The sequence below is a fragment of the Hemitrygon akajei genome, chromosome 14 (genome assembly GCF_048418815.1).
Source record: "Hemitrygon akajei chromosome 14, sHemAka1.3, whole genome shotgun sequence".
Taxonomy (NCBI): domain Eukaryota; kingdom Metazoa; phylum Chordata; class Chondrichthyes; order Myliobatiformes; family Dasyatidae; genus Hemitrygon; species Hemitrygon akajei.
This window is the reverse complement of record NC_133137.1, coordinates 2,249,817-2,262,126: the sequence shown is the minus strand read 5'-3', so window position 1 is coordinate 2,262,126 and position 12,310 is coordinate 2,249,817. Positions and strand designations below refer to the sequence as shown.

Sequence of the window (12,310 nt, the reverse complement as noted above, 5' to 3'; positions counted from 1 at the left end):
TCTTCCCCAGGGCACCACTGCTCAGTACGAGAGGACGTGGCTTTAAGGTAAGAGGTGGGAAGTTCAAGGGGGATATTAGAGGAAGGATTTTTACTCAGGGAGTAGTTGGTGCATGGAATGCACTGCCTGAGTCAGTGGTGGAGGCAGATACATTAGTGAAATTTAAGACACTACTAGACAGGTATATGCAGGAATTTAAGGTGGGGGGGTTATATGGGAGGTAAGGTTTAAGGGTTGGCACTGTGCTATACTATTCTATGTTCTAATGTTCTCAAACGTGTGACCATAGGTTCATATAAAACAGAGGGAGGCCCATGTCATGCCCTTGATCTAAAATTCATGGCATTGTTTCATGAAAAAATATTTGTAACACTTACCCAACAGGCTGGTATATGTCTAGGGGAGAAGGAGATCCAGCCACTCACCAACCCCACCTCCCGTACACGCAGGTGTTGTGAGAATCAAGTTTATGCCGCGCGTACACACGCAATATCAAACTCACACCAGATACCGTTACAGAATACACTTTAAAGATTTTACTAAAACTAAAAGAGTACTATGCAATACAGTATATATGAAGGAAAAGAAAATAAAGCAAAAGGCGCCAACTTATCAAAGTTCAGTCAGTTTAATGCACATCGTTGGAGCTCAACCATCGAACCATTCGACCCCTCGTCACTTGCCTCCGACCTCTACGTCCTCGCACCTGGGACCACCCCGGTGGTCGACCGAGCAGTGCAGTGCACGTCCACCTTCCTCGGCGTCTCCTTCCCGCCTCCCCTCAAAAGACCGCAAAACCCCCAAGCTCCCAGCCCCACAAGTCAAAATAACATTCCCCATTGGTTAACAAATGAATACAATCCCCATATCAGCAAGTCCAAAGCTAAACAACTGCGAGAAAAAAAAACTTATTAGACATAAAAGCATTCCTACTCTAGCAAACCAAAGAAGCCATTTTGATTACATACACAGTACATTGTACATATTAAATAATCCTATTGAAGGAATGAAAGACTTGACATGATTTTTTTTCTATGGTTTTTCTTTGGCACCTAAACATACATGAAAGATTTGCATTCTCAGCTGACTGTTTGCTTTTATTTAGACCTAAGACCCTTATTTCAGGTTAAACTAAACTATTTTCAAACTTTATGTAAAGTTCTACCATATTGTTATCATTCTTTCCTAAAAACCTGCCTTAACACTTGTTAACATGCACTTAACATTGCATGTTGCTGGGACTAAAATAGGCCATACCTCATTGAATCCTCAAAATATTGATCTGGGTAACTATCTATTATCCATTCCTGATTGCAGCTCACACTGTTATTGATAATTTGGTTTGTATAATCTACAGGTAGATGAAAGTCCCTATTGGTTACTGCATTATCCTTGCTATAAGAGTCTCCAATTTCCTAATTTATATCATCCCCCACATTACGGCTACATCAGAACCTACAGCAAGCTCCCTCCAATTTTCTCTGCCTGTTTTAACTCTACCCAAATTGATTCTGCTTAATAATTTTTTGAGCCCAATCTTTACTCTCAACTGTTTTTATCTCATTGTTTATCAATCCAGTGCTCTTTTTGCAATTTGCTGATCTTTATTAAAAGTTAATAACTCCTTTGTTCCTCTTGACAAATCAGGTACTATATACTGTGTGTGTGGCTGAACTCCAAATTACACAACTTGGCCCAATCCTTTCAAAATCGATCTTCATTGAATCATTGATTAAATTATGTCGGATGTAGAACATGCTCAAGGGCAACTGTATCATTTATTTGTGTCTTCTGTGTGTTTAATCATAGCAAAACAACATTGTTTTTTCCAAGAGAATTATTTAAAACAAAAATAATATTTCCATAACAATGTGCTATGAATAAAATAGATCACGGGTATGACATAGGGTTGATAGCCTTCCTCTGTGTTTGTATGAATATGTGGTGACATATTTAACATTTGGGAGCAGTTGAAAGATTTTTATATGAACACTGTTCTGAAGTATCCCAAGCTTTGCTGTAGTTCAATTCTCCAGGTTACCAATGACATGAAAATTATTCGCTCTTTCTGCACACATTAAGGATTATTTCTGGATGATTTAGACAATTCTATCATTACATATTGGGTGATATTGAAAATGATAAGCAGAGTTTGATCAAGTACTTTTCAGGATAGTAACATTGCTGTCAGGAGATATGGTAGGCCTGTGATTGGTGAAATGCAACAAGTAAATAAGTGTTGTTTCTGTTTTGCCCTTCAGGACCACTAAGAAATTGACATTTTTTCCTCTTTGAAAAAGTGTTTAAGATTATTTAAGTACATGTGGTTCTTTTGAATGCAGGAGACCATACATGATGTGAGTCAAAGGTGATTTCTTGAAATAATAGCCTTTATGAGGCACACATTTTTGTAAACATTCCTTTGAGTAGAATACATCTGGATAGTGGTTGCATTCCCTTTCTCTGGAAAAGCATTGAAGATATAATTTCTCAATAAAGTTTTTTTTTGGATCTTCACAGACATTCTATGCAGCCTACATATATAAAAACATCCCAGTGAATGAGAAATAAGAGATAAAAGCTGTTACATTATTATTAATCTATTTATACATAGAATCACATTTTACCAACACCAGGAGTTTCCTCATTTACAATGTCACAATGTTAAAAGGGAAGAATGCTTGGCAGAATCTCCCCACATCGAGCACTGATTTTCAGAGTGGCCAGTTTATCTGCTCTCGTCTCCCCAATATTCAGTATTGCAACTGGCAACTTCTTCTCATAGGCTGCAATGATGAATCTATATCCTGAATACACCTATTAATAGAAAACATAAATAGTTAAATACTTTAATTGATAAACTGCCCAGACAGGTATAATCCATTATGTATTTGAACCCAACACTAAGGCAGGAGCTTAATGCCTTTCACGCCCCCCCCCCCCCACCCCCCGACTGGGAACAGAGACTGTCCTTCCAGAGGATTCATGTACATTTTGCTGGGCCATTCATGGGCACAAAATTCTTGGTATAGTAGGAGCATCTACAAAGTGTTTCCAATAGCCTCCTACAGCTTGGCAAACAGCTGATGTGTTGAGAATCCTCTTCTCTAGGACTGGTGTTCCAGAACACTTTGTCAGTGACAATGGACCACAGTTTATTTGGGAACAATTTCAATCATTACTGAAATTGAATGGAATAAGACATATTAGATCTGCACTATACCACCCAGTTACAAATGACTTGGCTGAAAGGTTTGTCCAGAGTCTGAAGAACACATTGCAAACAACATCAGCAGAGCACACCAATTTCCTCCATGCATAACGCAATGCAGCATACTGCACAACCAACAATTCACCAGTCATGCTGTTCCTGGTTTGTCCCTTACACTCGCCCTCCGAACTGCGCAAACCCAATCTCAGAAGGCGTATGCAGGACTGTTACGAAGGATGAACAACTCTGATGGGCAGAAGGGTGCAGAGTCACCCATGCCCCCTCCCCTTTTGGAAAATCACAAATCGCTACTATTTCGATGCTGCTAACAAGGAAGTAAGAGAGACAAAAGGAAATCTGCCAGGGCAGTTGTTATTGATAACAGCTCATGAAAGTTAATGAGAGAGAGGCACAGCTAAGGTGGAATGTCTTCTACTAACAAAAGAAGAACAGAACCATTGATTACTGCTATTGTCTTTTGGAGAAGGATTGTTTACTTGGTACTGTTCTATTAATTGAAACCCCTCAGGGGGCAACCAGAGTGGGCTGGTTTAATGGGTTACATCACCCTAACCTGATTGACACCTGAGACCCCGTGAGTGGGGATAAAAGTAAGGTCTGAGGTAACACCCCTCAGACGCACCAGGAGAAACGCTAGTGAGCATCAGAACCCCCACGAGACAGGGTGGGAGACCAAACGAAGGGTCGGTAAATTTTAACTCACAGTGTCTTGTAGTGAGACCGGTGGGGGCTTGTGTGTGTGTCCACCCTTGCCTGGGTGACGAGTCCACCACGGAAGAACGGTCTAGCTAAAGGACGGAGGGGTCATACGTGAATGGCCACAACAACAACGCATCGACGGATCAAAATCGTAAAGGAAGGTTGGCAAGATAATAGCTGTTATTGTTCACCCGTTTTCTCTCTCTCTCTCTCTCTCTCTCTCTCTCCAACAATTGAAACACCACAACCAACAACTACCGCAGCCTGCATGAACTGAACTGAACTGAACTTTATATTTCCATCTGACAATTCATTATCCCCTAGACAACGATAGAGCTTATTTCTTATTGATTATTATTATACCCGCACTTTTAGGTTTAGTATTGATGACGTATATTATCTATATATTTGCATTGATATTATTTTTGTGTATTTTTACTAATAAATACTGTTGAAAATAGTATCACCAGACTCCAACGGACACTTCTATCTTTGCTGGTAAGACACCCAGTTACAGGGTTCGTAACAGGACAAACAACTGAAATAAATTGAGGGCTCCTCAAACAAAGAGGTTTGAGGTTTCACCCCTGGACAAAGGACTATTCGGCAAAATTAAGGACCACACTGAACCACTCTCCTACACAGCGCAGGCTGTGTCTGATGAGACAACACCTCGATCAGTTGAGGAGAGCAGTGTCAATTGTTAGAGAAGAAAGCTGTCCAGAGCTGCCAAAACCACTTCCTGCACTTAGAGTTAACTCCTAGACACACTCGAATTTGTTTTGCAGACGTAAGTCTAACCTGCCGAGCAGAGTGACCTCGCCAGTAAGGAAAGCCTTTATCTCACTACATTAATAAATCCTCCACAGTGATTAAATCCTTAGGCCTGAATGGGACAATTTTAAATTTACTGTGCTGTGGATGTGTATATAATAGTTGAGCTGCAGATTGTAGCCACACAGGGAGTAGTGTTGTGAATTTAATATTTCAGTAATATTTGACCAGGTACTTTATCAGGACCCACAGCTTCACTTTGATTGACCTGGGCTAAGGTCTTCCTCACATCCGCTGCAGCCAAACAAGAGTGCCTGCTCCTCAGGGAAAGAGGGGTCCTTCCTAATTTCCTGAATTTTAGAATGCTCAAATATAAAAGGCACTATGTCCATTCTGTTTTTAAGCATTACCTCAGAGACTGAGTCTGAATCATGTATAAAAAATGGCATGTTGCTCTAAATTACTTGGAAGAGGAAATAACATCGTGAGAACTAACATATCCTCTAGACACATTACTATAAACATAATGCAGCATATATGGACATCACTGGACCTTTCTGAGCTAACCAATTAGTTCCACTCTGCTTAACTTTAAACCCTTAAAAATATCTTGCTATAGTTTTGAAAGTTTTCATGAATAGTTGGCTACCATCACCTTTTTAGGCTGTGCCTTACAAATCACAACTCAGTATGCAAAATAAAATCACCCATTTTCCTCATAGTTCTGTAAGAATTCCTTAATGTTGGACACCTCTAATAAAGCTCTTCATAGTCTTTGCAGCTCTAAGGAAAGTTTTCTTATTCTTCCAAGTAACTATTTTGTCTTATTCCTGATATAATTCTAGAAGATAATCTTCTGCATGTGATCCAAGTTTTGGACATGCTTCCTAAAATATGGTGTCCATAATCTGACCTAATATTCTAACCCAGTTAGTATATTATGTTTCATTGGCAATCCTACAAGCCTTTTGATAAGAATTGTTTGATGGGAAATGTGTACAAGGAATACTGCCTGATAACTGCAGAGCAGTATTCTGGATGTGTAATTGTTCTAGCATTACGGAATGTGGTGTATAACACAAAATTGGTGCAGTTTAGTATTTTCTGCTTTTGTATCTTTTGGTGCAGGGTGAGTGCTCCCTGGAAGTATACTCCTTTTTAGCCCTTTCCCCTCCTCTCCATTTTATTCTGCCTTTGTCCTCCTTTCCAGTCCTGGTGAAGGGTCTTGGCCTGAAATATCACTTCTTTATTCCTCTCCATAGATGATGCTTGACCTACTGAGTTCCTCCAGCATTATGTGTGTGTCACTTCAGATTTCCAGCATCTGCAGAATCTCATGTTTCAGAAAGTATGCAGCGGTTTTTATAAAATTCAGAACTGAGTAAATTGAGAATATAAATGTGGTACAATAAATTTTACTACATTTACTTTACTTTATTGTCAGCAAACAATTGATACTAGAGTGTACAATCATCACAGTGATATTTGTTTCTGCACTTTGCGCTCCCTGAAGTACAAATCAAAGTAAATATAATCAAAATTTAAATTATAAATCTTAATTAGAAAATAGAAAAGGGAAAGTAAGGTAGTGCAAGTTAGGTCCAGATATTTGGAAGGTACGGCCCAGATCCGGGTCAGGATCTGTTCAGCAGTCTTCTCACAGTTGGAAAGAAGCTGTTCCCAAATCTGGCCGTACTCTGGGAGAAGGTTCATGCTCCTGAACCTTCTCCCGGAGGGAAGTGGGACAAAAAGTGTGTTAGCTGGGTGGGTCTTGTCCTTGATTATCCTGGCAGCACTGTTCCGACAGCGTGTGGTGTAAAGTGAGTCCAAGGATGGAAGATTGGTTTGTGTGATGTGCTGGGGTATGTTCACAATCTTCTGCAGCTTCTTCCAGTCTTGGACAGGACAACTTCCATACCAGGTTGTGATGCACCCTAGAAGAATGCTTTCTATGGTACACCTATAAAAATTAGTGAGGGTTTTAGGGGACAGGCCAAATTTCTTCAGCTTTCTCAGCAAGTAAAGGCACTGGTGGGCTTCTTGGCAGTGGACTCTGCTTGGTTAGACCAAGTCAAGTTATTTGTGATATTCACCCCGAGGAACTTGAAGCTTTTTAAAGATTTGGGAAAGTCTTAAGGACAGAAATATGAAGATATCAATCACACAGTTAGATTTCACATGATTTGGTCTCCAACAAATTACAGTAAAAAAAACATTTCAGTTGGGATGACACAAATGCTTATTCTTGGAGACAATATTTTGTCTAGTTACCTCCCCTTCTCCACCCTCTTTTTAAAGCAGAGGGCATTGAGAGAAGATGTGATAAAGGTGTTTAAAATGAGGAGTCCATTAACCAGGTAGAGAGAAACTGTGTCAAGAGCTAAAGAACAAAGATTTGAAGTGTTTGGCAAAAGAAACAATATCTATATGCAGAAAAGCTTCCTTTTATAGAGTGGCTGGTCAGCTCCTAGAATGCATTACCTGCTGGGGTCACAGTGACAGATTCAAATGTGATCTCAGTAATTTTGATGACCCTACGAATGGTTACTCAATGCAAAGTAGAGCTCTGTTCTTTGTTTTTCTCCTAATGATACAGATTTTCACAGATCTCTGTAAATTCTAAACTGGGTTTCCTTCCACTGCCCTGCAATTTAAATTGCGATGACTACATTAATGTAAACAATAGTTACTTAGATAGTTAGCAGCTAACCACACCTGATGTCTGCAGGGTGAAAAGATGCCAAAAAGGTGAAAAATCTGACAATTCTATCTGCCACTTTTAATCCTGATCGAGTGACAACCCCTTTGATAATCTCCGCCACTCACCTGTAGTGAAGAGCCAACGACTAGAACTGCATCAGACTCAGCCACACGTTCATGGACAAAATTCACTTTCTCTTTGTTCACTGTGTCTCCAAAAAAGGTGACATCAGGTTTCAGGATTCCACCACAGTTCTTGCATGACGGAACATTAAAGTGTTTGACTTGCTCATTGGCAAAGAAAACATTTCCATCTGGAGCTATTTGATGTGCTTCTTCAAGCCAAGCTGGATTCAGAGCTGCAAATTCTTCCTGAAGGCGACTCCTAGCGGTTGTCTCCCCACAGCCAAGACAAATCACTCTGTGAGTACAGCCGTGAAGTTCTGTCAGGTTCCGGCTTCCTGCCTTCGTATGCAATGCATCCACATTCTGGGTCACCAACCAATGCAGTTTTCCCATTGTCTCCCATTTACTTAGAGCTCTGTGTGCATCATTTACCTGGCGAGAACTAAATTGTGGCCAGCCAACATAATTTTGTGCCCAGTATCTCTGTCTGCCCTCAGCACTGCGGACAAATTCAGAGTGTTGAATGGGGCGTCTTGCCATCCGAGCATAAAGTCCTACATTTTCAGAGCGATAATCGGGAATACCTGACTCCGTAGACACTCCTGCTCCAGTTAGCACAAACAGTTTCTTGGACCGTAAGAGAAATTCCTGAAGATCCTCAAACTCAATGGCATCCAAAGGAAGGCAAGAAGGAACAAATGAAAAATTAGAAGCAATGGCAGAACAGTAGTTCTTGCAGATTTGTTTCAAGAAGCAGCATTTCTCTACAGCTGGGAAAGTGGTCAGAAACAGCATCTAGAAATAAACGCAAGCAGAATCACTATTTTTTTCTAAATAGTTTCTAAAATAAAAGAATAAATATCTGTGTATTTAGGACAAAGAATCAAAGTTAAGGCCTCAAAAGCCAGGAGAAATTTATACAAAGGGATGTGTCAGTGCAAAGGAAGAATTTGATTGATCAGTAGCTGGCATCTTTTTTTGTTGTTTGAATCAGGATATGTCTCGGCCCAATATGTCAACTGAACTAATTTCTATAGATGCTGCCGGGCCTGCTGAGTTCATTCAGCATTTTGTGTGTGCTGCTCAGGGTAAGTCCTACTTATTTCATCCACATGTTATTTTTGATCTGATAAGACTCTCCTGATCGCTGTTGCCTTAATTCTAATAGCTCTTTTAAAGGTTTTGTATTTAACTAACTTAGTTTATAGTTTTGGGGTTTTAATTTAAATAATTTATTACTTGATGAAGTTTACATTAAAGCTTGAAAACATTTACGTATAATGCAAGCCCTCCAGAACATATAAGGTCACTTTGCACCATTCCTTATCTCTATTGTCCTTTTAAGCACTTCCATCCTGAATTCTGATAGCTGCATCAGCTGAATTGAATTGTACAGCTTTAAATGAAGACCATAATCAGCCACAATGGCTTCAGGAGAGATACATTAAGAAAAAATCCTCGTGATCTCAATGGAAAGGAAGGGATGGTGATTTCATATTTTCCTTGTCATTCAGATTAAAGAACAATCTTATTTATTCTAGCTACTGTCATTTTGGAAAATTGGACTAAAGCGATATTCCTAAAATGCAATTGTTTTATTTTTGTTCTTTAACTTTACTCATATTGACATGGGAGGGCACTCCACCTTGTCCAATGCACTTGCTGTGACATATAATAACACAAGATGTTTCTACTCTTGAAAAACCACAATATTGTCGGCTGGAAGAGATCAAACTCTGGTTTCACGGCTTGAGCAGGAATTGGCACCCCTCCAATGCACACACGAGGCTGAGAGTCTGCAGCCTGAGGGACAACTGCTGAGTGACTACCACACAGACAAGGCGATCTAAGCTGGTGATGTGGAATCCTTCCAGTGCAACTCATGCATACTGATGCAGGTGGTGATTATTCTTCAAACACAGAAAATGGACGGATATGGGTATGTGCAGGCAGAAGAGATTATTTAGTTGAGTATTTAAATACTAGTTGAATCAGTTTCTCAACATCATAGTTGAAGGACCTGTTCCTGTGATTGGTGGTTTGCAATTGGAAGCAAGGGTGTGCCCAAAATGGAGGGCATCAATATTTACAGCAGTAGATGGTGTGCAAGTCAACTGGGTTTTATCCTTGATCATGTTAAGCAGCTTCATGTTCACTACTATAGTGGAGAATATTCTGGCATCCCTGATATGCCTGAAAGGTCCTGGGAGGCAGGAGTTAAATCACTTTCCAGTACATAACTTGATAAAAAAGATGCTCCCGCAGACACACTATTTATTATAGGACACACACAAAATGCTGGAGGAACTCAGCAGGCCAGGCAGCATCTATGGGAAAGAGTAAACAGTCGACATTTTATAGACAATAGGTGCAGGAGTAGGCCATTTGGCCCTTCGACCCAGCACCGCCATTCACTGTGATCATGGCTGATCATCCACAATCAGTACCCCGTTCCTGCCCTCTCCCCATATCCTGTGACTCTGCTATCTTTAAGAGCTTTATCTAATTTTCTTAAAAGCATCCAGAGAATTGGTCTCCACTGCCTTCTGAGGCAGAGCATTCCACAGATCCACAAATCTCCGGGCGAAAAAGTTCTTCCTCAACTCCATTTTAAATGGCCTACCCCTTATTCGTAAACTGTGGCCTCTGGTTCTGGACTCCCCCAACATCGGGAACATGTTTCCTGCCTCTAGTGTGTCCAATCCCTTAATAATCTTATATGTTTCAATCAGATCCCCTCTCATCCTTCTAAATTCCAGTGTATACAAGCCTAGTCACTCCAATCTTTCAACATATGACAGTCCCGCCATCCTGGGAATTAACCTCGTGAACATACGCTGCATTCCCTCAATGTCTTTCCTCAAATTTGGAGATCAAAAATGCACATAATACTCCAGGTGTAGTCTTACCAGGGCCCGGTACAACTCCAGAAGGACCTCTTTGCTCCTATACTCAACTCCCCTTGTTATGAAGGCCAACATGCCATTAGCTTTCATCACTGCCTGCTGTACGGGCATGCTTACTTTCAGTGACTGATGAACAAGGACACCTAGATCTCGTTGTACTTCCCCTTTTCCTAACTTGACACCATTCAGACAGTAATCTGCCTTCCTGTTCTTGCCACCAAAGTGGATAACCTCACATTTATCCACATTAAACTGCATCTGCCCACTCGCCCTACCTGTCCAAGTCACCCTGCATTCTCATAATATCCTCCTCACATTTCACACTGCCACCCAGCTTTGTGTCATCTGCAAATTTGCTAATGTTACTTTTATCCTTTCATCTAAATCATCAATGTATATTGTAGATAGCTGTGGTCCCAACACCGAGTCTTGCACTACCCTACTAGTCACTGCCTGCCATTCTGAAAGGGACTCGTTAATCCCTACTCTGTTTCCTGTCTGCCAACCAATTTTCTATCCATGTCAGTACCCTACCCCCAATACCATGTGCTCTAATTTTGCCCACTAATCTCCTATGTGGGACCTTATCAAAGGCTTTCTGAAAGTCCAGCAACACTACATCCACTGGCTCTCCCTTGTCCATTTTCATTGTTACATATTCAAAAAATTCCAGAAGATTAGTCAAGCATGGTTTCCCCTCCTGTTACTGCTCTCCAAATGTGCCGTTATTTCATCTTTTATCATTGACTCCAGCATCTTTCCCACCACTGATGTCAGGCTAACTGGTCTATAATTCCCTGTTTTCTCTCTCCCTCCTTTCTTAAAAAGTGGGAAAACATTAGCTACCCTCCAATTCACAGGAACTGATCCTGAATCTATAGAACATTGGAAAAGGATTATCAATGCGTCCACTATTTCTGGAGCCACCCAGCTACACTGGGATGCAGACCAGATACCTGGGGATTTATCAGCCTTCAGTCCCAGCAGTCTACCCAACACCATTTTCTGCCTAATGTGAATTTCCTTCAGTTCCTCCGTTGTCCTCTGGCCACTATTACACCTGGGAGATTGTTTGTGTCTTCCCTAATGAAGACAAATCCGAAGTACCTATTCAACTCGTCTGCCATTTCCTTGTTCCCCATAATAAATTAACCCGACTTCCTTCATCAGGACTGGAAAACACTATTTGTGCAGCCAGTATCTGGTGACCAGAACAATCTCCTTGGCTGTTCAAGGCGGAGTGATTCAGTGGTGATAATGCTATTAAATGGGAGCGATGATTAATTGAGCGGCCTTTGCCTGACTCTCCGGGATTAAGGATAGCTTGCTTGCTTGCTTGTAAATTTTACAGGTTCTACCGTGGCTGGTGAACTCAATCCGCGAACTCTTCCACAGATGGCAGCTGGCTAGTTTGTGAGGTGTTGTGTTCCTTTCTGAGACCTATTTGCCCTCCCAATGCGTGCCTTCAAATTCTCATTGCCATCCCAAATTATTGCTAGCAGCCCCTTCCCCTAAACTCACCCATCGTAAACCTATGACCAAGCCTTGTCGGTTCTGATTACATAACCAAAATATATTCTTTCTGACCGCTGTAACAACACCTTTAAAGTCAGATTAAGTGACATGCTCTCGCTCTCGCTCTCTCTCTCTCCCTCCCTCCGGAGACCGATGAGCAGCACGACCCTTCTCCACAACTGTTAGAAACTGACCTTTGCGAGTGGCAACCTCCGACCAGCTGCGAACCGAAGCTGCAAGAACATAAACACTACAACGTCCAGCATCCACCGCGACGTCGGGCTCGCTCGGCCGTTGTCATTCGCCGAATGGTTTGAATCACGTGACGTCCTGCCAACCAGTGGAAGGTCACCCTCGG

General features: G+C 41.2%; 1 protein-coding gene across 2 annotated transcripts; it reads right to left on the bottom strand.

The window, feature by feature from the left end:
* Positions 1-1,223: 1,223 nt before the first annotated feature.
* Positions 1,224-12,243, bottom strand: sirt4 (sirtuin 4). Of its 2 annotated transcripts, none has more exons than XM_073065331.1 (3): positions 12,147-12,243; positions 7,532-8,326; positions 1,224-2,817 (listed from the first exon to the last, which is right to left on the bottom strand). In XM_073065331.1, the coding sequence occupies exons 1-3, from the start codon at positions 12,216-12,218 to the stop codon at positions 2,665-2,667; spliced, it is 1,020 nt and encodes a 339-aa protein (XP_072921432.1). In that variant the 5' UTR covers positions 12,219-12,243; the 3' UTR covers positions 1,224-2,664. The 2 variants fall into 2 exon arrangements, with proteins under 2 accessions (XP_072921432.1, XP_072921433.1); XM_073065332.1 differs by having other exon boundaries at positions 7,532-9,858; positions 12,147-12,190.
* Between the last annotated feature and the right edge of the window lie 67 nt (positions 12,244-12,310).